Source organism: Salarias fasciatus, unplaced genomic scaffold, assembly GCF_902148845.1.
Source record: "Salarias fasciatus unplaced genomic scaffold, fSalaFa1.1, whole genome shotgun sequence".
NCBI classification, from domain to species: domain Eukaryota; kingdom Metazoa; phylum Chordata; class Actinopteri; order Blenniiformes; family Blenniidae; genus Salarias; species Salarias fasciatus.
In genome coordinates, this window is record NW_021941400.1 from 136,871 (window position 1) to 162,919 (window position 26,049).

The 26,049-nt window shown below is 41.1% G+C and overlaps 2 protein-coding genes across 2 annotated transcripts in view; both read right to left on the minus strand.

The window, feature by feature from the left end:
• Positions 1 to 20,000, minus strand: part of LOC115385698 (immunoglobulin kappa light chain-like) — a 69,380-nt gene extending 49,380 nt beyond the window's left edge. Inside the window, exons 1-2 of the mRNA XM_030087754.1 lie at positions 19,866 to 20,000; positions 19,453 to 19,773 (exon numbers count right to left, since the gene is read on the minus strand). Coding sequence (XP_029943614.1) covers positions 19,453 to 19,773; positions 19,866 to 19,908 — 364 coding nt within the window. The 5' untranslated portion in view covers positions 19,909 to 20,000. The remainder of the gene's footprint in view (positions 1 to 19,452; positions 19,774 to 19,865) is intronic.
• On the minus strand, positions 125 to 4,986 carry LOC115385697 (uncharacterized). Its single transcript, XM_030087753.1, has 9 exons — positions 4,600 to 4,986; positions 3,297 to 3,421; positions 2,731 to 3,153; positions 2,423 to 2,642; positions 1,775 to 1,873; positions 1,475 to 1,695; positions 1,055 to 1,199; positions 681 to 790; positions 125 to 550 (listed from the first exon to the last, which is right to left on the minus strand). Exons 1-9 carry the CDS (start codon positions 4,658 to 4,660, stop codon positions 239 to 241), a joined length of 1,716 nt encoding a protein of 571 aa, XP_029943613.1. The 5' UTR covers positions 4,661 to 4,986; the 3' UTR covers positions 125 to 238.
• Positions 20,001 to 26,049: the final 6,049 nt, after the last annotated feature.

The window sequence follows — 26,049 nt, forward strand, 5'->3', positions numbered from 1 at the left end:
AACAGAACAAACCATGATAATTACTTATCACAATGATTATCCAAAAGGTTTCAGAAAATAAAACACATCGATACTGTCAACACGACCATTCATGCAGCTACAACAGCCGTTGAAAAAAATGGACAGATGTGTAAACTGAATAATAAACTAAAATAAACATTTGACACGAGAAAGTGCCTTGCTCTCGCACTAAACAAACCACAAAACTTTTCCTGGAACTGGAGCTCAGTGTACAAGCCTACTCAGTGATGAACTTCCTCCACTCAGCCATGGCTTTTTTGTATGAAGACGTCATGTCTTTGTCATGAATGGCATCCATGAGGACTTCAGTCTGGAGTACAGACAGGAGTGTGGCCAAGCACTTTGGGTATGTGAGGTGAAAGGTGTAGTAGCATGCCATGATGTACATCACACTGTCAGAGATGTCCTCCTTTGGGAAGGTCAGCACAGGAATGGTACCGATGGCCAGAATGCAGTTGGTCTCAGTGACAATCACCACAGGGCTGGAGAGTGGTCTGGTTTGAAGAAAGGTGTTGGCGTCTTCTGCAGACTGAAACACAAATACAAATATAATCACCATAACAAATCACCGTTTAGCTACTCGAGTCAAGTAGTAACATTTGATAAACTGTATACTGTAAAGTGCATGAAAAACTGTCATACATGTATGAATTTCTTACCTTGAGGATGTGAAGCATAGCCTCACTCGCATGCCCTAACTTCTTGGGTGGAGCAAAAGGTGATGGAAAGATGTCAGGCAAAGCTTTCATTGTGGCAATGGCTTGCTTAACTGTGGGGAGAAAAAAAATCACTTATTCAAAAAACATAAAAACAAAGATAGGAGAGCAACATGACAAGAGGCAGTAAATGTGGTTGGGAGAGACAGTAAAGAACAGTGAGTTATATGTGGATGAAAGTGGACATGGTAAGGTGATGATGACAGTTGACAAGTTATGTAAATGGTGAGCACTGGGTGGATGTCTGAACCTGGGTAGCATAAGAAGCACCAACTACTGTGGCCAGTCTATGAATTCTCTATCAAGTGTGTCATTACCTTCATCCGCCACTGGAGGTCTCATGACTTTTTTGAAAACTCCACAAAACTGGATCTTCGTACAAAAGGTCCCCCAGCGCTTCTTCAGATCAGGTATGAAGTGAGAGTTTCCTTGATCGAGGATCCGCTGCAGTTCATCCATTATCTACCACAGGAGAACAGACAGATAGAAAAATATCTTTAAAAGATGCATTCCACTCAAATATAGCAAGTAAAACATTTCTGGACCTATATGGAAGAGGAAACTATGGACTAATCTGCTTTATGAATTATGAAACAATTTGTGCAAAACAGAACTGGGAATATCTGCTCAGTTTATATTAAAAATGGAAGAAATGGCTAACATTATACAATGTGCAAACTAATGCCTTACTACTTCATATTAAATATAAATCAGTGAGAATGATTTGATTTGCTTACATGATCCACTTCTCTGAAGCAGGGATATGCTTGAAGTATCTTGGTCGGTTTGTCCTGTTCCCTCATCACATCAGAGTTGATGTAAGCCCGTCTTGCTTGGTATTCCAGGTCCAACAGTTGGGCAACATCCTTCTTGTTGGGTCTGGGCCTGGATTTGTACAGCTCCTGCAGAACTCCGTAGTGTCTGGCCTGGTTCTGAAGGCTGTCAGAAGTTTCAGGCCCTACTGTTGAAATGAAACTACAATCACTGTTTCTGCCATTACAGTTACAAGAAACATGAAAATATTCAAAGTTACTTACTTTCAGATGAATTAGTCTGAAGTGTTAAGTCAACAGGAGTGTCCTCTCTCTGTCTCCTCTTTCCAGATGAACCACCAGGACCAGAACCTGAAGCTGGTACTGGGACAAAAATCAATATTTATTTAAAATACAGGTCAAATAGAATGTACCTGAATCAATATTTTAGTGAGTTATAGACATTAGTCCATGTGAAATAGTACATTTTAGTCTTGTCACTAAACGTTTACTGATCACAAATGTATGAAGTGGCACGGTTATGATAAATCTTGTAGTTGTAAAGTAAGGTTTTAAGAGATGTTGAAATTGTTACATTTACAAAATTAAAAATAAAGGCATTCCTGCTTGTCAATACTGGTAGTAGTTGTAATACAAAAACACAGTCTCAATATGTCATGTCTCCTCTTTTGTGTGACACAAAATGGGAGTATGTCTGTATGTATGTGTGCATGTACACCTGGGTGTGTGTGTGTGTGTGTGTGTGTGTGTGTGTGTGTGTGCGTGCGTGCGCATGCATACTGACAGTGTGGTTTTTGTTCTTGTTTTTATGACTGATTTTACTGTTCAGTACTTTGCGTTCTTTATCATGAATATGAAAAGTGCTTTTACAAATAAAGATTGATTGATTGATTGTTTGATATGTGCTCTTACCATCCAACTGTTCAGCCTCTGGGGAACTGCCTCCAGACTGTGGTGATCTTTCCAAGATCAAAGTTGAAGCAGTGGACCCACTGTCATCAGTGGATGACTCCTTGCTGCTGCTCTCATTGATGATGGCTCGTTGCCTCTTTCTTGAGGGAGTTGCTCCCTGTCTCTTTTTTGGGGGTGTCACGTTCTGGACCCTTTTCAAAAGCTGCTTCTTGACAGATTTCTGAAAATAAAACAAACAAAGAATCACATTAATGAAATTTAAATCAAGCCATAAAACCAGTGATCCTGAATAAAGCACATCCTCTTACCCACTCATCTCCACTGGCTGCAGTTCTGTCCCGCAGCATCGGGTAGTACTCAATGAGACGCTTAGCCATCGCAGATAGCTCTCTGCAGCATGGATATTGGAAGTCATCCTCAGCAGCTGTCTTAATGGCAAGCATGCTTGTTACTGTATTCCTTATTAAGCGGCAGCGAAGCTCTTTGGAGAGTGTATAGTCGCCTTCTTGTCCAGCACGTTGCTTTTCAAAATAGGCGGTTCTCGACTGCTCCAACTCTGTGTCTGTGTAAACAACAAACTGTGGACATACAAGCTGTACAGTTCTGCTGGCACTGTCTCCTGGTGCGGGGATGGATGGAGGGGTGGATGGGGTTGGGGTAGTGGGAATAGAGGTGGCATCACATCCAGAGGTGCCTGGGTGAGGCTGGTTGTTGTAGGCTAATTGTTCATACTGAAAAAGACAAGCATTTATCTCACATAAACTTTAAGTGAATAGTAAAACACTAGAGACAACACCAAAAAGTAATTGTTTCACTGATGTTACAACACAGCATAGTAACGGTACTAACTACACAATTTTAAATCTAATATCACCTCATTTCCACCATGTATGGTCCTCCAAATGGCCATCCTTCGGATAAAGTGCTCAGGCCCTGGAAAGAGGTCTCGCAAGTCCTCCTTGGAGAGACTGGAAAGCATGTCTGTGCTGACATTAGCAGCTGGAAGACACATACAAACACTGTGAATATGTGTTATTTTGTTACCTGGTACATAAGTCACAATCCTATTTGAAAGGGTGAGAATGTGCTGATGGCAGTAGCAGAGAAGAACTTCTGAAGCAGGTATATGAATTTACATTTAATTTAAGCCTGCATGCAATTTCTAATAAAATCACAAATGGTTTTGGCATATCAGGTAGTGTTTTTCATACGTTAAAGTTAGTATGGACACCCACTATGTCCCATCTTATGCTGAACTCAAGCCGGTTTCACACCAAACGTGCAAAGTACAGACCTGTGGCAAACCCATTCATTGCGTATGTGGTAACTTGACACACAGCTCAGCGCCAGCTGCGTTAGTTCCACACCCTCCCGCCATTGTCACCTAGCTACTGCATTTACTCAGGCTGCAACTATTACTCGAGTAACTCAAATACAAAAAATGATCGAGACAAAGTCCCAGGCTTCCTTTCATTAACCTCATGTGGCAATGAGGTGTGAGAGAGAGAGAGAGAGAGAGAGAGAGAGAGAGAGAGAGAGAGAGGTGACGGAAGATGGGCGAAAAAGACTGAAAAGGTCTGGCGCCTGGGACCACTTCACACTTTGAAGTGCTGAAAATATCGTTCAGTGTGTGTACTGCAACGCTGAACTTGCGCTGTTTTGTAAGTTGCTTGTCTGCTAGGGTCTGCGCACAGCCCTGTGAGCCCGCGCAGCTCGCGCACGAGCCAGGATACGCATGCGCCAGAGCGCCACAGCAAACAAACCATGACAGATGCTATCATGCTAACTTTGAAAAGTGACTCTGTGAAGCTATCAGGCTGTAGCTCAATTTACAAAGACACCCAAATAGTGAAAATCCCATGCATGGAGAGAGCAGACTCTGTCTGGAGGGTCTGGAGGATTACAAGGTCTGCCGACAGAAATTAAAGTATCTAATCACTTGCTGCCCCAGTAATTCAGAAACAGAAAAAAAGGCTAAATAAACTTTAATACTAAATGATAATAGAATGAAAATGTATGTGCTTCAATTTTTATAAATCTGTAACAAAAGAGAAGATAAACAGTATTCTGTAGCAACAGAAAAGCTTGTGCATGCATGGCGCACTGCATGAGCGCCATGTGAGCACCACGTGAGCCCACAATGACCTTAAAGACTGTCAAAAGCAAATTTAGGTTACCTTTCAGTACTGCAACTGTTGTGGTATCCATCCCCGAAAAAGCACTTCCATCGTCTTCCATGTCGTTGTCCGTTTATGAGGATTCCCAGCGCTCAAATTCAAACAGCACAGGTCCGCCGCAACTGACCGCCACTGCTCCGTCACTGTCGCTTTGGCGCACTTGGAACGTCCCATGTGACGTTCTGGGTTGACGTATATGTTGTAAATATTGTAGGAAGGGAGACTTTTATTAACTTATGGAGTGAAATTTTGAAATTCATGAAGGATATTTAAAAATGTATCACTGCAACTAGCTCCTCCTTACGTTATATATAATAATAAAAAAGAACTTAATTCATAAATCTCCCCTGCACTGACGGACAATGGAACAGCCCGTATTTAAACGCTTCAGCGAGATTGGTTTTTTCCCGCTCTCAGATGCTCCAGGAACATTTCGACTTGTTTAAGCTTTGGATTTAATTTTTGAAAATTTCAAAATGATTTGGCGCTGCGTCATCTGCCTCATTTTCGTCACTTTTTCAATGAAACTTTTACTGAGCCACATCAATCGAATGCACAGCCGCAGTCCTGACTTCAGGTTGCTCTGTGGTATTGACGGGTGTACAGAGGAATATCGAGTGTACAACTCATTCTATCATCATGTGAAGAGGAGACATTCCCAGCATCTTGTTGAAAGGACCACACCAGATGGCGAACAGCCACAGGAGAGTCAAGGACCACTGCAGCAACAAGTGAGTAACTTTGCTCGAATTAATCCTGTTTTTTTCATGCATGATGTCCTTTAAAGCTCGTGTCCGGAGTTTCTGTTCGTTTCCAACATATGTATCATTTTTCAACAGAGCTTGTCTGGTTCAGTCTGGTTCGATACTACAATAACATTAGCATAAAGCAATATAAAAATTTATTTATGAGCCCCGCCTTCGTCTCGCAGACCCCCATGTTATCCGAAAAAGCGCCGGTCAGCGTCAGCCAATAGATTTCGAGCTTCCGCATTCTCGTGTTGTCAATCAAAGTGTGGAGCAGCCAGAGAGCACGGCCGCTCGCCCAGCAGAGGAGAGTTAGCTCCACAGAAGCCGCCGCGCTCACCTCGGATATATCCACTGTCTGCTGAACATCCACCGTAAACAGCTAAACATGTAGGATGCTGTAGGACTCGGAGGCTCTCATTTTCACCCGACGGATAATAGCGTGCACAATTAAGGGGGCGTGGCTTGGTCGCTCATGAAAGCAGAGGGAGGGCGGAACCTGAGACGTTGGATTAAAAAAAAACCTCTCTCTTTCAAAACTCCGGACACGAGCTTTAAGCTGTAGGACCCTCTGACTGACAGATGACCCGTTGCTTATGCCAGCACTGATGTTGACAAAATGATGATTTACCATTGGAGGTTTTGTGTTTTATTTTGAAATTTACTGATATTGTATATGACGGTGACGATTGATGGCAGCAGCGTAAAAAGAAGTCTGCACTGGAAGTAAAATGCACAGAGCATGATGTAAATTCCCAAATAAAAAATAACAGAAAAAAACTATGATCAGTAATTATGTCTTTGTCCACATAACTGTAGCTTCACATGCTGTCCTTCAGTCGGGTCCTAAAGTTAATAGGATGTTAACTTATTGATTTTAAATCAGTTGGACTTGTATGCAAATGCAGCTTGGTTTGTATAAAAACAAATTAATCTAACATGAATGCAATATGTCTGCAAATATAAATAAAATGTAAGGTAATTTTTTTTTTCTTTTATGTGACAGCACAACATCCAACCTGATCAGCCTCCTCAGGATTCCAGCATCACCAGTCATCAGCTTTGTACAGCTGACACTGAAGAAAGGCAAACTGACATTAACCAGGACCGAGCTGTCACAGCACAAACAGTACGTTAACTGGTGACAATCTACTGAATTTGATGTACAGTACAGTAATGTGTGACTTAACACCTCATGTATGAATAAGACAAAATGGTATATTCAAGCTAAAACATACCAGGTGTAGTGAGCAAAGATGATTTAACATTCAAATGACTATTTATAAAGATTATTCCATCTGTGATAAACATTGTACTTTACGTGCTACTTTATATCAGAATGCTAAATAGAATTTCCACTGTTTTAGGATCTGAAAACACAGGCTACTGCCTTTGTTATAAATACCCGGGCCAAGCACCGTCTCTCACAGGTAAGATTTCTTTGTTGTGGTTTTTTCAAAACATACCACAGCATTGTACTTGCACATTTACAGTTACACATAGTGTGTTGAACCAGTTATGCTTTATGGTCAATCTTCCTTCCTTGTTGTCCAGTTCATGACAGTCGCACGCAAATATCATGAAGTTGTGTTGTGTTTTTTTTTGTGTGTGTCATTTTCAGAAAGGCATGAATGACATTGTTGCTGGTGTGCAGCAGTATCAGGCATCACTGGTGACAAAGCTCAGGAGCCAGATGGAGCAGGTTCTTCAGAAGCATTTGGAATGCACATCAGGACACCTTCAAAAAGAAGTAATGGATGTATTTGACAGTTTTGTTGACCCATTTGTGAGTGTTGCAACAACCTTTAGACAGAACAGTGTTATGAGGAAGCAGTTCAACATTTTGGATGCAGAGGAAATACTGATTTCTAAAACTATATGCAAGAGGAAACATGGAGCATCAAAAGACTTTTTCATTAAAGACAAAGTCTTTCATTACATTCCATTGGTCAAAAGTCTTGAGCAATTCTTATCACACCCAAAGATATTCTCTATGATTGAAAAGGGTCCACAGAGGTGCAGGGAGGGTTTTTTTCAGGACATTGTTGATGGCTCCATTTTAAAATCACATCCCTTATTTTCTGAGAGACCAAATGCATTACAGATTGTTCTGTACACAGATGAAATTGAGATCTGTAATCCACTAGGATCCTTTGCATCGAAAAATAAGCTGCTGATGGTGTATTACACCATAGCAAACATAAATCCAAAATACCGGTCTAAACTTCCTGCTATTAGGTTACTTGCTATGGCTCGATCTGTAGACATCCGTCAATGTGGTGTAAATATAATATTGAGCAGAATTAAAGAAGATATGGATGCACTGTACAATGGTGTCGAAATGCAAACTAGTAATGGACAGAAAACTATGTATGGTGCCCTGGTCTCTGTCTGTGGTGACACTCTGGCACAGCATGAACTGGCAGGGTTCAAGGAGGGTGTTGGCTTTGCCTACAGTAAATGCAGACACTGTGAGTGTTCTTTTGAGCAAATGCAGTCACACTTCAACGAGGATGCATTTACTAGAAGGACTTTGATAAGACATATCAGACAGACTAATGAAATTGAAAAGGCAGATACAGATAAGCTTCGCAATAGCCTGAGAACAACGTATGGAATCAATCAAAGGAGCAAATTAATAGAATTCCCTACTTTTGACATTATACAACAAACTCCACAAGACATTATGCATGTCATTCTGGAGGGTACAGCTCCATTGGAAATCAAGGGTGTGTTGCATCATCTTGTTCAGTCAGGACTGATAGATCTGAATTCTGTGAATTCTGCTATTCTGGGTTTTCCTTATTCCCCTCTGGATGTTAGAGATCGGCCATCCCCAATTTCACTGAGTACATTAATGTCAAGTGATGGAAAATTGAAGCAGTCGTCTGGGCAAATTCTTGTCCTGCTAAAGATATTACCATTTGTTTTGGAGAGTTTGGAAGACAATGTATATGTGCATCTGATACATGAGTTAATAGAGATTGTGCAGATAGTGCTTGCACCTGTTCTTACCATTGCAACTGTTGATCGATTGAAGTCACTCATTGAAAATCATTTGAAGCATTGGAAGGAACTTTTCCCAGAACATAATATTACACCTAAACAGCATTATCTGTTACATTTGCCATCACAGATTAAATCATTGGGTCCAGTGGTTAGGCATATGTGCATGCGGTTTGAATCTAAACATTGCCTCTTTAAACAATGGGCTTCAAAGCTCAATTTTAAGAATGCTTGCAAGTCTTTGGTTAATCAGAACCAAATATATGAAAGCTGCCAAAACGTTGATCCTTCAATACTGTAGTGGCAGTTTAATAAGGAGCAGTTTAATAAATCTGTAATTTGATTTTCATGTTAATATGTTGATTTAAGAATTCATCTTGTGTGTTAAGATATTGACAGAAATGTGTAGTTGCTCTTTAAAGTTTTTTATGCAGAGACAGTTTTTTTTTTGTTTACTGCTGTGCTTCCGGGTTGTCTGCCCGTGCTAGAGTGTGAGAGGAGCATACAGTTTTCTTACCTGCTGCGTTTCTGCAAAAGATACAATTAGTGTATTAGCCAGCCACTTTTCCTGTTTGTGGAACTAATTTTGGAACCAAAAATAAATGGAAAGTTTATATTTTTTACTTCATCTTGTCCGGAGTGGATTTATTGGATCGAGGCTGGATTAATTGGACACTGCCTGTGGAAGTATCTTTTTGCTGAAGACACCCAGCGTAAGTGATATCATTCTCTCACAGACATAAACCTCTACATTAGTAAGAAAACTCGCTCGACGTTGGAAAAGAAAAAAGGGGAAAAAAGGAGCATCGGAGAGGTTGTGTGGAAGGCGAAGCACGGAGTTAACGAGGCTCGTTAAGTCCGCTGCGTGACTGTAATGAGCGCATATGGGAGCCGTCTAATTTGTGGAAGGTGTGATCGCGGCAATGATGTCTGGGACGGGAAAGGAGGAGACAATAGAACTGAATGTGGAGGATAGTAAAAGAGTTGTTAAACCAACACAGAAAGGATTAGAGCATAATCTGCAAATGAAAATATCTTCAAGAAGAGCCTTGTTGGGCCAGCTCACTGAGAAGAGGAATGAGCTGCAGGCTTTAATGGATGATGATGCAAACGCAGAAAACATAAAAAGTGAGCTGTTAACTAAATATGAAGGACTGATAAACGAATTCAGTGAGATAAATGTGCATGTTAAAGATTTGTTTTGCCAGGCAGGATGTGAAGAGAACATGAACACAGATCAAAGGGATTGGTTTGAGCCAAGAATTCATGAGCACACAAACTCTTTGAAAGATGTAAATGCATGGTTACAGGCAGTTAACCTACGCCAAGAGGAATCCAAGAAGATCTGTGATGAGATAAAACCTGAAGATAGTGTGTCTGTCACATCAAAGAAATCGAAAAAATCTAAGTCTGTCAGCTCTGCATCAACAACATCATCAGCTCGTTCTGAGCGCCTAAAGATTGAGCTGAAAAAAGCTGAGCTGCTGGCCAAGACGGCTACATTGAAAAGAAAACAGGCTTTGGAGGAACATGAGTTGCAAATAAAGGCTGAAAAGGAAGAGTTGGAGTTACAAGCCGGGCTTGATGCAGCTGATGCTCAGTTGGCTGTACTAAGAAAATATGAAGGTTCTGAAGCGGCAGGCAGAACCAAAGGAAGTAAGGTGGATGTTTTAACATCTATTCCATTGAAGAAAGTGAGTCACAAGGGTGATGCAGTCAGCAGCGGTAGTCAGCAGCAAAAGGATGCAGGTGATCCCGTGATACAAGCCCCAGCGTACTCTGTGGACGAATCTCTTTCTACAGATAATTTGGTTACAGTCATGCAACGCCAAAATGACATCACCGAAAGTCTAATAAAGCAACAGAAGCTCTCTACCTTGCCACCTCAGAACATTCCTGTTTTTAAGGGAGATCCTACAGAGTATCGCCTCTTCATAAGAGCTTTTGAGCACGGTGTAGAGAGCAAGACTGAAGATTGCAAGGATCGTCTCTATTATTTAGAACAACACACGAATGGACAGCCTAATGACATTGTGCGCAGTTGCTTTCATATGGATGCAGAACAGGGCTATTGGAAAGCAAAGAAGCTTCTGAGAGAACGTTTTGGTGATAAATTCAAGATTTCCATGGCCTACCTTGACAAAGCTTTAAACTGGCCTGTCATAAAAACAGATGACGCCAAGGCACTTGATTCATATGCCCTCTTTCTCACAAGCTGCTGTAACGCGATGTCAGAACTCGATTACTTGGATGAGATGGAAAATGCTGCCAACATGCGCACGATCATTGCAAAACTCCCATACAGACTGAGAGAGAGGTTCAGGAGTGTTGCCATAGATATCCAGAAGAGGGAGGATCGCCGGACAAAGTTCAAAGATGTAGTCACTTTCATCAACGCGCAGGCGGAAATGGCATCACACCCCGTCTTCGGTGAAATCCCAGGGCACACGAAACGCCATTCAGACACCAAGACTGACAAGTTAAGTGGAAAGAAAAACGTCACAATACTAGCCACTGAAGTAAGATCACAGAAATCGGAGAAAGGTGTCAGCAGTGGAAGTGGGAAAACACAAGAGAAGGGAACACACAAGGCCTTCATCAAACCCTGTATTTTCTGTCAGGGAGACCATGTTATGGAACAGTGCAAGAAGTTGCAAAAAATGTTGCATAAAGAAAAGTTGGAGTTCCTCAAGAGCAAAGGACTTTGCTTCAGTTGCCTTACAGCGGGACACATGAGTAAGGACTGTGGAGAAAAGAAGAGCTGTCAGATATGTTCAGCAACACATCCTATGCTCCTACACATAAAACAGAAACCCAAAAGCTCACCAAAGGAAGAGACTTCAGAAGGGGGTTCTGAGAACGAGTCCCAGAGAGAAGAGCAAACTGTGGTCAGTGGATTTGTGGATGCAGGAGACACAAGCTCCCAGACTGGGGCTGGGGGTACAGATAGCATCCTTGCCATCGTTCCCGTGAGAGTAAAGGCAAAGAAAAGCAACAAGGTGCTGACTTGTTATGCGTTCCTGGATCCAGGGAGTAATGCTTCTTTCTGCACTAACAAGCTGGCCAACGACCTTCACCTGCAAGGAAAAAACGTGAACATTCTACTCACCACTATGGGAGAACAAAAGCCAGTATCCTGCAAGGCCGTACCAGAACTCGAAGTGAGCAACCTTGAAGACAACAACTTTATTGAACTTACTGAGGTTTTTGCTCAAAAGACTATCCCTGTGAGTAAAGAGAACATTCCAACTCAAGAAGATGTGGATAGGTGGCCACACCTGCGAGGTGTACGTATCCCTTCGATTAATGCAGACATTGGTCTTCTGATTGGAACCAATGTAGCAAAGGCTTTAGAACCAGAGGAAGTGATCCGCAGCGTCAAAAATGGGCCATATGCAGTACGCACAGCGCTGGGATGGACCATAAACGGACCCCTGCGTGACAACATCAGACGCCAGACAAAACATGGATTCCCACTGATCAAGACGAATCGCATCTCTGTGGCTCAACTGGAAGAATTATGGACTCAGCAATTCAGGTGTGACTTCCCTGAGAATGCTCAAGGAGAATGCTTGGAGATGTCAAAGGAAGATCAGCTGTTCATGGACAGAGTCTCTGAATCAGCCAAGCTGGTTGATGGTCACTACTCGATTGGTCTACCGTTGAAGAACAAAGACGTGAAAATGCCCAACAACAAAGCCGTGGCAGAGCAACGAGCGCTCAGCTTGAAGAAGAAGTTGCAAAGAAACCGAACATTCAAAGAAGACTATGTTAACTTCATGAATGAAATGATCTACAAGGGCCTTGGGGGTTCAATGGTGTATTCAGTCAGATGAGTTCTACTTCCGTGTTAACATCCAGCAGAAGCCTCTTACCCGAAGGGGAATCCTGTCAATGATGAGCTCAATTTATGACCCACTCGGGATGTTATCCCCCGTCACATTACTTGCCAGAAACATCCTGCAAGAACTATGCAGACTGAGAACTGGATGGGACGATGCAGTGCCAGACCATCTTGCACAACAGTGGTCGAGGTGGATGGAAGAGCTTCAGCATCTCACAGACTTCGGACTGAATCGGTGTTTCAAGCCACCAGAGTTTGGAGAAACAGTGGAGGCTCAACTACATCATTTCAGCGATGCCAGCGAAACAGGCTATGGTACTGTCACATACCTAGTCCAAAAGAACAGCAGCGACCAAATACACTGCTCATTCGTCTTGGGAAAAGCAAGGGTGGCCCCGCTGAAGTCCACAACTATCCCACGGTTGGAGCTGACAGCAGCTGCCTTAGCTGTCAAGGTAGATGTCATGCTGAAGAAAGAGCTACAGCTGCCACTGAGAGAGTCAGAGTTCTGGACAGATAGCACCGCTGTGCTCAAGTACATCGCAAACGAGAACATCAGATTCAAGACATTTGTGGCCAACAGGGTCGCCACTATCTTACAATCATCAAAAGTGAAGCAGTGGCGGTACATAAACACACAGTTGAATCCAGCTGATTTCGCTTCCAGGGGGCAAAGGGCAAATGTCTTCGTTCATAACAAAGTATGGATCTCAGGGCCCGCCTTCCTCAGCAAGCCAGAAGCAGAATGGCCAGACAAGCTGGATCATCAAGAGGAACTCACAGTAATCGATCCTGAAGTCAAGAAGAGCATACTCGTTACTGCTACAACAGTGAAAGAAAGTGCCGATGGAATGCAACGACTAACAGAGTACTTTTCTTCATGGATGCAGCTCAAGAAGGCAGTGGCATGGCTCACTCGAGTAAAGGGAATCCTGCTGAGCCTGTCAAAGAAGAGAAAGGAAATGTGTGAAGTATACAAGGATCAAGAACAAGTGAACAAAGAAATGGCAAGCTTCAAGAGGAGTCTCAAACAGGCTTACCTGACGGTGGATGATTTGAGACAAGCTGAGCTGATTATTATCCATCACTGTCAGCAGAGGAAGTTTCAAGAGGAAATATCTGCTCTTCGGAGAAAAGAGTCCATTAAGAGAAGCAGCCGAATTTACAGACTGAACCCACAACTTCAAGAAGGATTCCTTCGCGTTGGAGGGAGGCTCAGTCGAGCATGTATGCCAACAGAAGCTAATCATCCGATGCTTCTGCCGAAAGACCATCATGTGGTTGATCTGATTATTCAAGACGCACACGAACGTCTGGGACACAATGGACGAAATCACGTCTTGTCTTACATACGTCAGAGATACTGGATTATAGATGCTCCTGCAGCAATCAGAAGAGTACTGTCCCACTGCACTGCTTGTAGAAGACAACATGGGGCATCAGGCACACAGATGATGGCAGACCTACCAAGAAACAGGGTCATCCCGGACGAACCACCATTCACAAGAAGTGGTGTTGATCTGTTCGGACCGTTCGAAGTGAAGCGTGGAAGATCATCTGTGAAAAGGTACGGTGTCATATTTACGTGCCTTGCAAGCCGAGCAGTTCACATTGAAATGGCGACGTTGCTGGACACAGACTCCTTTATTCACGCTTTACGTCGCTTCATTGCAAGGAGAGGTCAAGTGAAGGAAATGCGATCTGATAATGGAACCAACTTTGTGGGAGCTGACCGTGAGCTTAAAAAGGCTATGAAGGAGTGGAACACTTCACAGATTGAGAAAAGCTTGCTCCAGCGTGACATCAGATGGATGTTCAATCCGCCAGCAGGATCACACCACGGAGGGGTGTGGGAGAGAATCATCCGCTCCATCAGAAAAATCATGGCCGCCACGCTGAGAGAACAACGCTTGGACGAGGAAGGTCTTCAAACGTTCTTCTGTGAATGTGAAGCTATCCTGAACAGTAGGCCTCTTACTACACCTTCAAATGATGTTGATGATCTGGAAGCTCTCACACCGCAGCACTTGTTGCTGCTGAAGACTCAACCCATCTTACCACCGGGACTCTTCCATGAGGATGACATCTATGCACGAAGAAGATGGAGGCAAGTCCAGTACATGAGCGATCTCTTTTGGAAGCGCTGGACCAAAGAGTATCTGCCCCAGCTTCAGACAAGACAAAAATGGAACCATCCATCACGAAACTTCGTCCCAGGAGACGTAGTTTTGATCGTTGACGACTCAGCGCCGAGGGGATCCTGGCTGATGGGAAGGATCATCAAGACCATGGAGGATGAGCATGGAATAGTCCGCAAGGTTCGAGTCAAAACAAAGACTAACGAGCTTGATAGACCAATAACGAAGCTCTGCTTACTTCAAGAAGCAATTTGAGATGGACTGTTGTATGTACCTGAGTGATACCCAGATGAAAGATGTTCGGATAAGTTGTAATTGTTTCTACCCCAGAAAGCAATTAGGGGCTGGGTATGTAGTGGCAGTTTAATAAGGAGCAGTTTAATAAATCTGTAATTTGATTTTCATGTTAATATGTTGATTTAAGAATTCATCTTGTGTGTTAAGATATTGACAGAAATGTGTAGTTGCTCTTTAAAGTTTTTTATGCAGAGACAGTTTTTTTTTTTGTTTACTGCTGTGCTTCCGGGTTGTCTGCCCGTGCTAGAGTGTGAGAGGAGCATACAGTTTTCTTACCTGCTGCGTTTCTGCAAAAGATACAATTAGTGTATTAGCCAGCCACTTTTCCTGTTTGTGGAACTAATTTTGGAACCAAAAATAAATGGAAAGTTTATATTTTTTACTTCATCTTGTCCGCAGTGGATTTATTGGATCGAGGCTGGATTAATTGGACACTGCCTGTGGAAGTATCTTTTTGCTGAAGACACCCAGCGTAAGTGATATCATTCTCTCACAGACATAAACCTCTACAAATACATCCAATCTTTTCAAATGAAAGGGAGATGGGACCTGTTTCTGAGGTTAAAGATCTACAGTATTTACAAGGAAAACTGAGAGACTTCCTAGGATATGATGAAGTAAGCCACGCAGTATCAGTCAAATGGCTTGTGATAAATGGCAATAAATACATAATTCAGAAGTCAATGATCCTTGCCAAAGTTGTGAATGGTAATATGCCTGAATTTGGACTGGTCAAAGACATATATGTTGTTGATTCTGTGCTTTATTGTTTGGAATACCAACCTTTTCAAACAATACGCTTTGATCGAAATGTGATGGCCTATCAAGTTGAGGTTCCACATCTTGCACAGGCCACTGAATTAGTGGATGCAGAGAAGCTGGTGGATTTTACCTCTTTTTACACATTCAGCAGCAAGAGCCAAACCTTTGTGCTAGTAAAATACCATCTTGGGGATGTAATAGAATTATACAACAGTTAAAAATAACTCGGTGCTCCCCAGACATCACATGGCATGCAGTTAAAGCAGCCTTTGAACTTGTCAATAATGAAGATCAATCAAAAACTGTCATAGTATGAAAATAGGATTGGACAATGTGATGGTATTTGATCGCCACACTTCAGATCTGGGAAAGGTTTTTTGCAGAAGATGTATTTTTCTTTGATCAACTCACTTGATGCACAATTTGCTGTCATTTCTCTCTTTCTTCTGAGCTGTCATGTGACGTTACATCTATAAACTTTATCAAACGTCTCACAATAGGAAACCATTATTAGCTAAATGATTAATGTTGGATTAAAACTCAAAAATCTAGGCTATGACTTGCACATACACTCACTATTTAGGCATTAAATAAATCATTGTATATAATATCAGGTCTCGATATAAATGCATTTCCTGTGACTGACTTTTTACCTTGCAAAAGATATGATTCTCATCAAAACAGTCAAAAACAAGGGGTTCAGCATGCACTTTATCAGAATCAAATTGTCTGTTTTATTTTAGCTTTTAGGGCTGTTTTACATGAGGAAATTGTTTGGTTGTGCTCCTCAGAAACTTGCAAATTAGTATGAAAAATGTAAAAAAGTAATTTTTATAAAATCGAGATTGTAAAAACCGTAATATCATATTTTGGCTATATCACCTATGAAAACTTATGTGAATACAAAGAGCTATTTCTGTTTGAATTTGTTTGAAATGTTACTTGTTAAATGTTTCAATATGAAGTGTCCATTGAAAGTAGACTACTGTATCAACTGTACATTGTAAATACATATTTTCTGTTGTTTCATTGAAAATAAAACAGTGAATTCCATTTGCTGTCGTGTTTTATGTGAAGAGATAAGTGTGTAAAAGTCATGATTTCTTATTTTATGCTTGAAATAAGATTTTTTTTTACTTTGAAAAGGCATTTTTATACTCCTGGGTGTTGCTGAAATGGCTTTGTAACTGTTGATATTCTAGTTTCAAGCGTATGTTACTCAGAATAGGTTATAAAATCTCAGTTACAAGCTGTAGAATCTTATTGAGATAATTCAGGACCAAAATGCTTAAAACAGGTCAAAAATGCTAACATAAAAACTACTTAGTAAGAAGAATTATCTTATCAGACAAAAAACAAGAAATTATTACCGAAATATAAGATATTTAATCTTACTTAGATTTCAGTTTTTGCAGTGAAATGAGTGCAAGTCTGGAAAATTGGCGATTTTTTTTTTTTTTCTCGTGTGCACGACGCCAGTGCACCCTCTCATAGATTGCGCCCTGGGCGGTTGCCCACATTGCCCATAGCTGAAACCGGCCCTGTATGTGTGTGTGTGTGTGTGCATACTGATCGATGGTGCGGTTTTTGTTCTTTTTTGTTTTTATGACTGTTTTTACTATTCTGCACTTTGCGTTGTTTTTATGAATATGAAACGTTCTTTCACAAATAAAGATTGAGATTGAGATGCTCCACCTGCCACCATCACTGCTCTGTATTTGACATGAAGAAGTCAGCGTCGGCTGCGGGCGAGGCACCGGCATTGCTTCTGGATGCATGCTATCCTACCGAGGCGGTCTGAGCTCGGTGAGTTCCACCGTCTTCTGCATCTGCAGGAGCGCTACTTCAAGCTGACACTGTGTTTCAGGAGCGGTGAACAAATGAAATAGCGCACGCCGCTCACGGCGGCATCAGTGTTAACAACTGTTTTGCGTGGTCGGACCCTGCATGCCCTACATCAGCACATCCGTGACGACCTCCACGCTGATAGGCTGTCCTGGCACGAATTCGCTTGAAATTCGCTTGAAAAGGTAAATTATTTCAACTCGAGCGACAAGCGTCGAGTGATGAAGCGGCGGGCAATAGGCAGCGATCATCGAGCAGAGAGTGGTGGCAAGTGGCAGTGCGTGTCAACGCTCGCCACTCTTCACTCGCCGCATCACTGCTCGCTGCGCGCCGCTGATTGATTGAGCGACAATTGCGTCATTATCTCATCGCGCAAAAAATTTGTGTCACGTCCGGTGGAAACACGGTGTTAGACTGTGCAGGGGTGTGTCGAGGTTGTTACGACCCGGCTCGTAGGGAAAAGGGACGCAACATGGATAAAGACACAAAACATTTATTTGTTCTTAAAGAAAAAATGGCACAAACCAGGCGGGCAAAAGGTGCTGTCAAAACAAAACAACTATAGAACCAAGAAACCCAAAACTCTAAATTAACTGAGCGTTCACGCTGCTGCTTCTCAAAATAAGACAAAACATAACAGAACCAGAAAACCCAAACAGCAAAATACCCACAGACTTACACTGAAACAGCACCCCCCAAACTGGAAATTACCAGCCAAAGCCTGACACAGCAACTCTACACACACACAGCTCTAACAAGTGATTCCTATCAGGTGTCTGCCCCCATATGCATGCAGCTCCCGGCCTTTTATCCCTGCTGGCTCCTAATTGGTGTGGTGAGGCACCAATGGCAGGATCGAGGGGCGGCGCTGGAGACCTCTGGTGGTCCACTCAGGGACGAGCTGTGGCACACCCTGCTTTGCATGCTCTGTGGGATGCACACCTGGAGAGCAGAGAGGAGAGCAGAAGGGAACACACAGACCAAGGGGGTCGTAACAGAGGTGGAATTCTTTGTTTATTGGAGTTCATTTGAAATGGGAATTTGGTATCTGCATTGGTAAGCGGACAACTGTGGAAAATAGGAAAGGGTTTATTCATGAATGGATCTGTGGCTCAAACTCGGGACAATAAACAACATCACAATTTCTGTGGAACAAAACTGTGGAGTGGACGCGGACGTCAAAACCTCCTCTTCTCCAGCAGCCATCAGGTGCCCTGTTTGACAGGCAAAGGGGGTCACTACAGTAGTTGTAGTGACAGTATTTCAGATATTTAGCTGTAAATGTGGTGTTGTCTTTAGTGCTCTGTCCTCACAACTAGAAAACCCAGGTTCAGTTCCAGGTCCTTCTGTTAGGCAAAAGCTCGCTTGATCTTGATTTTCAGTATAAGTACAGACTGTGAAAGCGGGGCCTCACAATCCTTCTGACTTTTTGGGTTTTAAGCAGGAGGTGTCAGAAAAGTTAGGGATAACTGGCTCGTGGCGGCCAAGCGTTCATAGCGATGTCGCTTTTTGATCCTTCCATGTCGGCTCTTCCTGTCATGGTGAAGCAGAATTCACCAAGCGTTGGATTGTTCACCCACTAATAGGGAACGTGAGCTGGGATTAGACCGGCGTGAGACAGGTTAGTTTTACCCTACTGATGATGTGTTGTTGCAATAGTAATCTGCATGTTCTCCCTGAGCCTGTGTGGATTCTCTCAGGTTCTTCATCTTCCCATACTTCATAGACATGCTTGTTGTGTGTCAGTGGTTTTCTGTTCCTCTGTGTTTGTTCTGTGTTGCGATATTGGTGTCTCCCTGCTCTTCACCAGTTGTCAGCTGAAATACGTGTTTCCTCTCTGAGAGCCGGACTTGGCATAAAATGAGAACAACTGGAGTCATTCCAGCTGAGGATCAAAACAGGAGAATTATCTTCCTTTTGTATATTTGGCTGAAACACTAAATTTCAGAATGCTCAATGATATTTTTGGTGAGATCCACACTTATGTTTAAAACAATTGATGTTCAGGTGCGAGATAAAAATATGCAACTTGATATTATTTAATTTGAAACTGATCAAAATAAATATGAAACTCACAAAGCTATTTGTGTTTGAGACTCAGACTGAGGTGGAGTGAAACATGTGAACCTGCTCTCTGGTTTACTGTTTACTTCCTGTCACACACTTGATTTGACATCAGTTGGTTTTTGTTCAGGCTGCAGGGATCATTTCTCACTGTGGTTGCTTGTTTTCCAACAGAGGCAGTAGTAGGAGGCTGAATGATCTGATTTAATTGTGTTAATCTTTAACTCACAGATGTTTTGTTTCTTCACACCTGTGAAATCCTTTATCTGAGGATGATTGTATCTTGAAGCTATTGCACCATTATTGATTTGAATACGAAGAATCACTCTGAATGTTTCTGTGTCTTTCTTCTGGTACCAGTATACATAGCCACACTGATCAGTTCCTCCACAGATGAAGGAGACTGTGTCCCCGACTCTCTTGGTCAATGTTAAATCGTCCTGAATCAGCTCTGCTGCCATGGCAACCAGCGCTGTGGAGACACAGACAGACAGGTGCAGGTCAGTGTGACCTCCTTTGTTCCAGGTGGAGTTTTCTGGCTCCTGATTGGCTGGAAACACTCACCTGAACACAGACAGCAGAGAGCAGCAGCTGGGAGGAAAAGCATTGTGTGCAGTGGTGTTTCCTCTGGAGGAGCTGAGGAGAAGTGGAGCTCTGATGCAGCCGAGGCCAAACAAGGACGAGCTGTTTGAGCAGACGAGCTCATGTGGTTTCGACCAGCTCCTCAAACCTCCCATCAGCCCACAGATAAGCTGCTGATTGACAGCTCAGCTGAGGCTGCTCTGTGGTTTCATCTGGCTGAATCCAGCCTGAAGAGAGAAAATAACACTGAGAATATTTATTTTCTCACATATTTAGGTTTTAGGGTGATAAGTTCAGTGTCGTAAAAAATGTTCACACACACACACACACACACACACACACACACACACACACACAGATGCATATAGATGCTTTTTCAGAAAAAAAATATAAAGACATTTCTGAAATGTTTAACACAAACTAAACTCAAGTGCAAATGCAGAACTATTCCTGAGCCTTCTTGGTCTCGTGCTTGGACCATAATAACCTCAAGCTTTTTTTTTCCATCATCATTTAGAGTTATTTTTCCTCTTGCTGATATGATACCGTTGAAACTGTTCTTCAGTATTTATGACTCCACAAAACTTAAGTTCAACCTCAGATCACAACAATATCGGTCTGTTTTGATATAATGTCTTATTCAATGTTTTTCATAACAGTATTCATTACTTTATATTAGGCTTATATTACATATAATATCTAAATTATTTAAATTACATATGTTATTAAAGTGCTTGTTAATGTCACTGTTGCATGTTATACAGTAGAAATTGTTCTTGCCAACATTTATGAGCTCACTGGATTTTTGTTCAACCTCACATCATAACAACAATAATGACCTCATTTTTTATAATGTCTTATTCACTGTCTTTCATTATATTATTTATCAGATGATGTTATACAGTAGCATTTTTATTTTCTTCTTTTTATCCAAGTCAATATGAAAGTCATATCATAGGAGCAGGACTGTCATTATTAAAGTACCTGTTAAAGTACTGTATTATTACTGTTTCTGACACATTATTTCTTGTCCATCATGGTTTTGAAAACTTTATTGGATTATTATCTACAGTCTCCTGCCACCATATGCTGGATAAAGAAATCACATTTATTAAAGACCAGAAAACCAAAATATATCAAGTTGAAGTGATTGAACATGTTAAATCTGAACATTTTAGATTATTTTGCTTTGATCTGAACTCAGAAACAAAAACATGCAGATGAATTGACACGTGGACTCAATGGGGGTTTCTGTGGATCACCAAGGAACCAAGACATGACCATAAGAAATGTAAGAATAAACTATTTCCATCAACATGATGAGCTCATTTCCACAGCTTCCACAGACCAGGATGAAGTTCAACCAGGACCACAGCCAAGGCCTCATGGAGGACCTGAGAAAATCCTTTCTGCCATCAGCAGCACTGTGGAGTGGTGTTATGCTCTGAGAGGCTTTCAGACCAACACTGAACGGCTTCTTCAGGTGTGGAAACATTTAAACATTACTTTTTTGTAAAATAGGGGCTTTGTGTGTGTATGTCCTGTGTCTTGGGATTTTTTTTATAGATGTGTATTAAACACAGAGATGCTGTGATGGACTGTTTGGTTTTGTTTTTTCAATGCAAATGAGACCATGGAAGCAATAAAGACAATAGAAACCCTACTGAGAGTACAGCAGCCATTATAATCTTGTGGCAAATTTGAAAAGACATTAATGACTGATATTATGCAAATTGTTAGGATGATATATGTAAATCAGTGTAAGAAAAATATTAACTTTGTCAATAATTATTGTTATCTTTATTCGTTATTTGTAGGAATTATTTATGTTTAAAATTTGCAGCAGAACATAAGAGAGGACAATGAAAGAGAAAGTATCCTGCAGAAGAGCTGATGGACATGAAACATGTTGAGTTAAAGTCCAGAAAAACCAGCAGACTGGACGACTTTATGGTTCAGTATCAACTGTCACACACCGCCCTCCTCAAGGAATCTGGAGACTCTAAAAGATCTTCCAACAAAGTTAGTGACCACATTTACTGCTTATTTCAAGGTTCATAACCCAAAACTGTACTTTCACCATTTTTAATATTTTCTGCATTTTTTTGTCAGATTGATAGACTATATGTTTATCAGAAAAGTAACAAATATTTTTATTTTTACAGAATACCTATAGTTTGCATATAATCATCATAAATTGTGCAGTAGCTTCAGACATGTCTCAGAGATTCTCTGATGTGTTTCTAATACATCTATCTTAACTGTTGAGGATGGAGTTTTCCTCCGGGCCGGGCTCCCCTCTGACTGCTCCTCCAACCTTACAGATTCTTTCTTGGATCCCAAATAGAGTGCAGAATTAAAGAGCCCCAATGCAGATTCCCAACGCTGATTCCAATTTATTTGTGCGAAGCCTCCAGACAGAATTCTGGTCCTCTGTGTCCCTAGTCTGTCCTCAAGCAGCCCTCACCGACAGAGTCAGAGCGAAAAGGCGAAGTCTAATCTAATGTGTGTGTTTTTATCAAGTCTTCCGCTCACAGGCGGGGGGACTTCTTCATTCTTCTGGCTCACTCCTCACTGGAGCTGGTCTGGGCTGGTTGAACCTCTGCTTCTCACACACTGATGTGGAAACGGTGTTCCTCCCGTTGTTCCAGCACAGCCGCTCTGCCTGATCAGGATTTGTCTTTCTGCACAGAGATACTCAGAAGTCCTTGCATGAACATTAGTGTGTGTCTGATAAGACGAGCAAGATTATGAGTTCACAAGCTGTAATTTTCCATATTAATAAATAGAACAGAAAACAGTAAAATAGTAACAGAAATAGTAAATGTCGACATAACTCAGGGTTAGGGAAGGGAAATATATGAACAATAACTGAAAGTCTGTTTCACTCCATAACTTCATCAGAAATAATGAGTGGATCTTGAGAAATTGAAAATGCAACGACAACCCAGAAAACTTTTACTTAGAAAAGTTTCACAAAGAAGAAAGTAGAAGGAATTACATTCTAATCCTCCTGAACGGTGAACTGAACTGAACCATTAATGTTCATCTTTCAGTTAATTTCATTGATGACTGTTCTCCTCTTTTTAAACCTCACAATACCAGTGGTTCGTTTTAGGCTATTAGATGTATAGAACCAAACAAACTACACTTGCAGGTGTCAATTTGGTAGCAAAAAAAAACAAAACAAAAAAAAAAAAAAAAAAAAAATATATATATATATATATATATATATATACATATATATATATATATATATATATATATATATATATATATATATATATATATATATATATATATAGATATATATATGTATGTATATATATATATATGTATATATATATATGTATATATATATATATATATATATATATATATATATATATATATATATATATATATATAGATATATATATATATATATATATATATAGATATATATATATATACACATAACTGGCTTGTGGCAGCCAAGCGTTCATGGCAACGTCGCTTTTTGATCTTTCGATGTCGGCTCTTCCGATCATTGTGAAGCAGAATTCACCAAGCGTTGGATTGTTCACCCACTAATAGGGAACGTGAGCTACGTTTAGACCGTCGTGAGACAGGTTAGTCTTACCCGACTTATGATGTGTTGTTGCAATAGTAATCCTGATCATATATATATATATATTTTTTTTTTTTTTTTGAAAGTGAAAGTGAAGTGTTGAAATAAAAAAAGTGAAATAATAAAAAAAGAAGAGAAGTCTGATCAGTAACAGAGACCTCCAGGGCTCCAACAGCAGCCTTCACCTCTGACCCCGACTCAAGACTCTCCACCATCCCCAGCAGGAGCTCCTGTCAGTAGAAACACCCCAGAGAGCTGGAATGATTCGAATATTGTGGTTTTGCTGCCTCCTGGTGGACAACAGGAGGAGTGACACAAGAATTTCGTCTAAAAAAGAATATTGTGTGTTGTGCTGTGTTATAGAGCAGAACTCTGCAACCTTGAAGACCAAAAGTTTTGTTTTTGTGACTTTTCACCAAGTGAAGTTGGTCTGGAGCCTCAAAGCAAATTCAACCTTTGAAATAAGGTGAAAGCAGCTCATGAAGTTTCATATATAGTTTTGATGCTCATACAGCTACAGTAATTGTTGAAGCATTTATGAAGTTTAAACTCAGAAGAGTGAACATTTTATTACATTCAACCTATTTTTTGGACCTGATTTTAACAGTTCTGTTTCTCTTTTCAAACTTTTTTGTTGACAATTTTGAAATGTCAGCTGTTTTAGACATTTAACCTCTTTTTAAGCCATTTTTCATGCTTCTTGGCGATAGACCTCATGGTAATAAACTCGGTAAAACAAAAAAAAATTCTTCTGACAAGCATAGTAAGAGGCATGTTGTCAGCACATTATATTTCAGATTGTTTTGTTGAAATATCGCCAGAATTACCCAGCAACGAAAAGCAGTTGGTGTTGTAGCTGTAAGATATGACACAGAAAGAATGAGCGAATGGCTTTGATCAATCCTCTTTCAAAATGTTGCTGATTCACTGTGTTATAAAAATACTTTCATAATAAAATAAATTGATGAAGCAGGATAATTTAAAACAACTCATGGTAACAACTCTGAGGAAACAGAAACTTACACACCATTCATATGGAGCCTTTTGAAGCTTTATAATTGTTGACAATCGAGTGCATGTGGTGGCACAAAGGTAGCATGTGGTGATAAGACTTTAATTTTATTAATGCACTCTTCAGGTGAGGTGGAATCCTTTTATTTTAATCACATGTAGGTGTGTTGAACTATTAGTGTCCAAATGATGTCAAGATATTGTGCCTGACAAATATGTTGGCATAATGCCGTGCACAAGTTATTGATGCAAAAACATAAAATGAATGCATGCAATATTTTTTGCGTTTTTGGCATTCCTACATTAATGCAGGGTCGATGCTGAAGTATTCAGATCGCTCTAACTCTCCCTGTTACTGTTGCCTCTGCTGAGCAAAGCTTTTCAAAACTCAGGCTCTTTACAACATGTTTGCGTTCATCAGTGGGTCAGGAACGTTGAGGTGGTTTGGCTGTCATCAGCATCAACATGGACGTGGCTCAGAAGCTGTCCTACAGTGACCTGACAGCTGATTTTGCTTCCAGGAAATGCAGACGTGTGTCTCTGTTGGGCCTGAAGTTAGTGGCATTCACTCAAACTGACACCAGGGGGCGCCACAATGCAGTTGTGTTTCGTGCCCCTAAATGACTGTGCAGACCCTGTTACAGAGGATCGAAGTGTAACAATAACCTTGAGTCATCTTAGTGTCAAACCTGCTTTGTTTGTAGTCATGAATCATTTTACAGGAAACTCCTGAACATGACTGCAATTTAGTGGAATTATGTGTGATTTAACTTTGCATTTTAACTCTTCTGATAAATCAACATGTGACCTTCAGCATGGATGTTTGTGCTCTAAAGCATTCAGTATGAAAGTGTTTCTAACTTCTATGGAGTCTGTTCTGATGTGAATCCAACATGGACCCTCAGCAGCAGACTGCAGGCTGGATCATTGTTCCTCCTTTGACTCCATCATTTATTGCTGGAGTTCACAAATGGAGACTTTTTCTCTCACAGAGGAAGAACAGAGTTTCCACTTGTAGCTGTCATGTTAATAAAGAGAAAGTCAAAGGTCACAGTGTGGAGGCTGCAGAGCAGAAAGCCACAGAACTGCTCTGCTGCAGTGGAGGAAGTGTGATGAGCTCTCACCAGCTTGTTTTTTGTCTTCTAATAACCACAGAGAACAAATTCACATCTGCTGCTGCTCCGTCATGAACGCCACTCCTGTCTGTCTGTCTTCTCTGTGGTTTGATTTCCTCTCAACATGTTTCTGATGAGACCTCCACCCACACACAGGTGAGCTGAGACCCTGAATACTGTTACTGTTGCACTGTGGGAAATATTTGGAGCTGATTGAATTCAGTCCAGTCCATCAGTATCAATGTCATCAGAGTTTAGTAGATTGAACAGCTCTGTGTTTCATGAGGAAGAGACTGAAGATCATCAAAACTCCCATTCACTGTTCACTTCACAATAAACTATCCTGATGAAGAGTGAAACACTTCCTGTTAGCGCTCAACATGTCAGACTGAAGAGAAAACACAACAAAACAACATTATGTGACATTTTA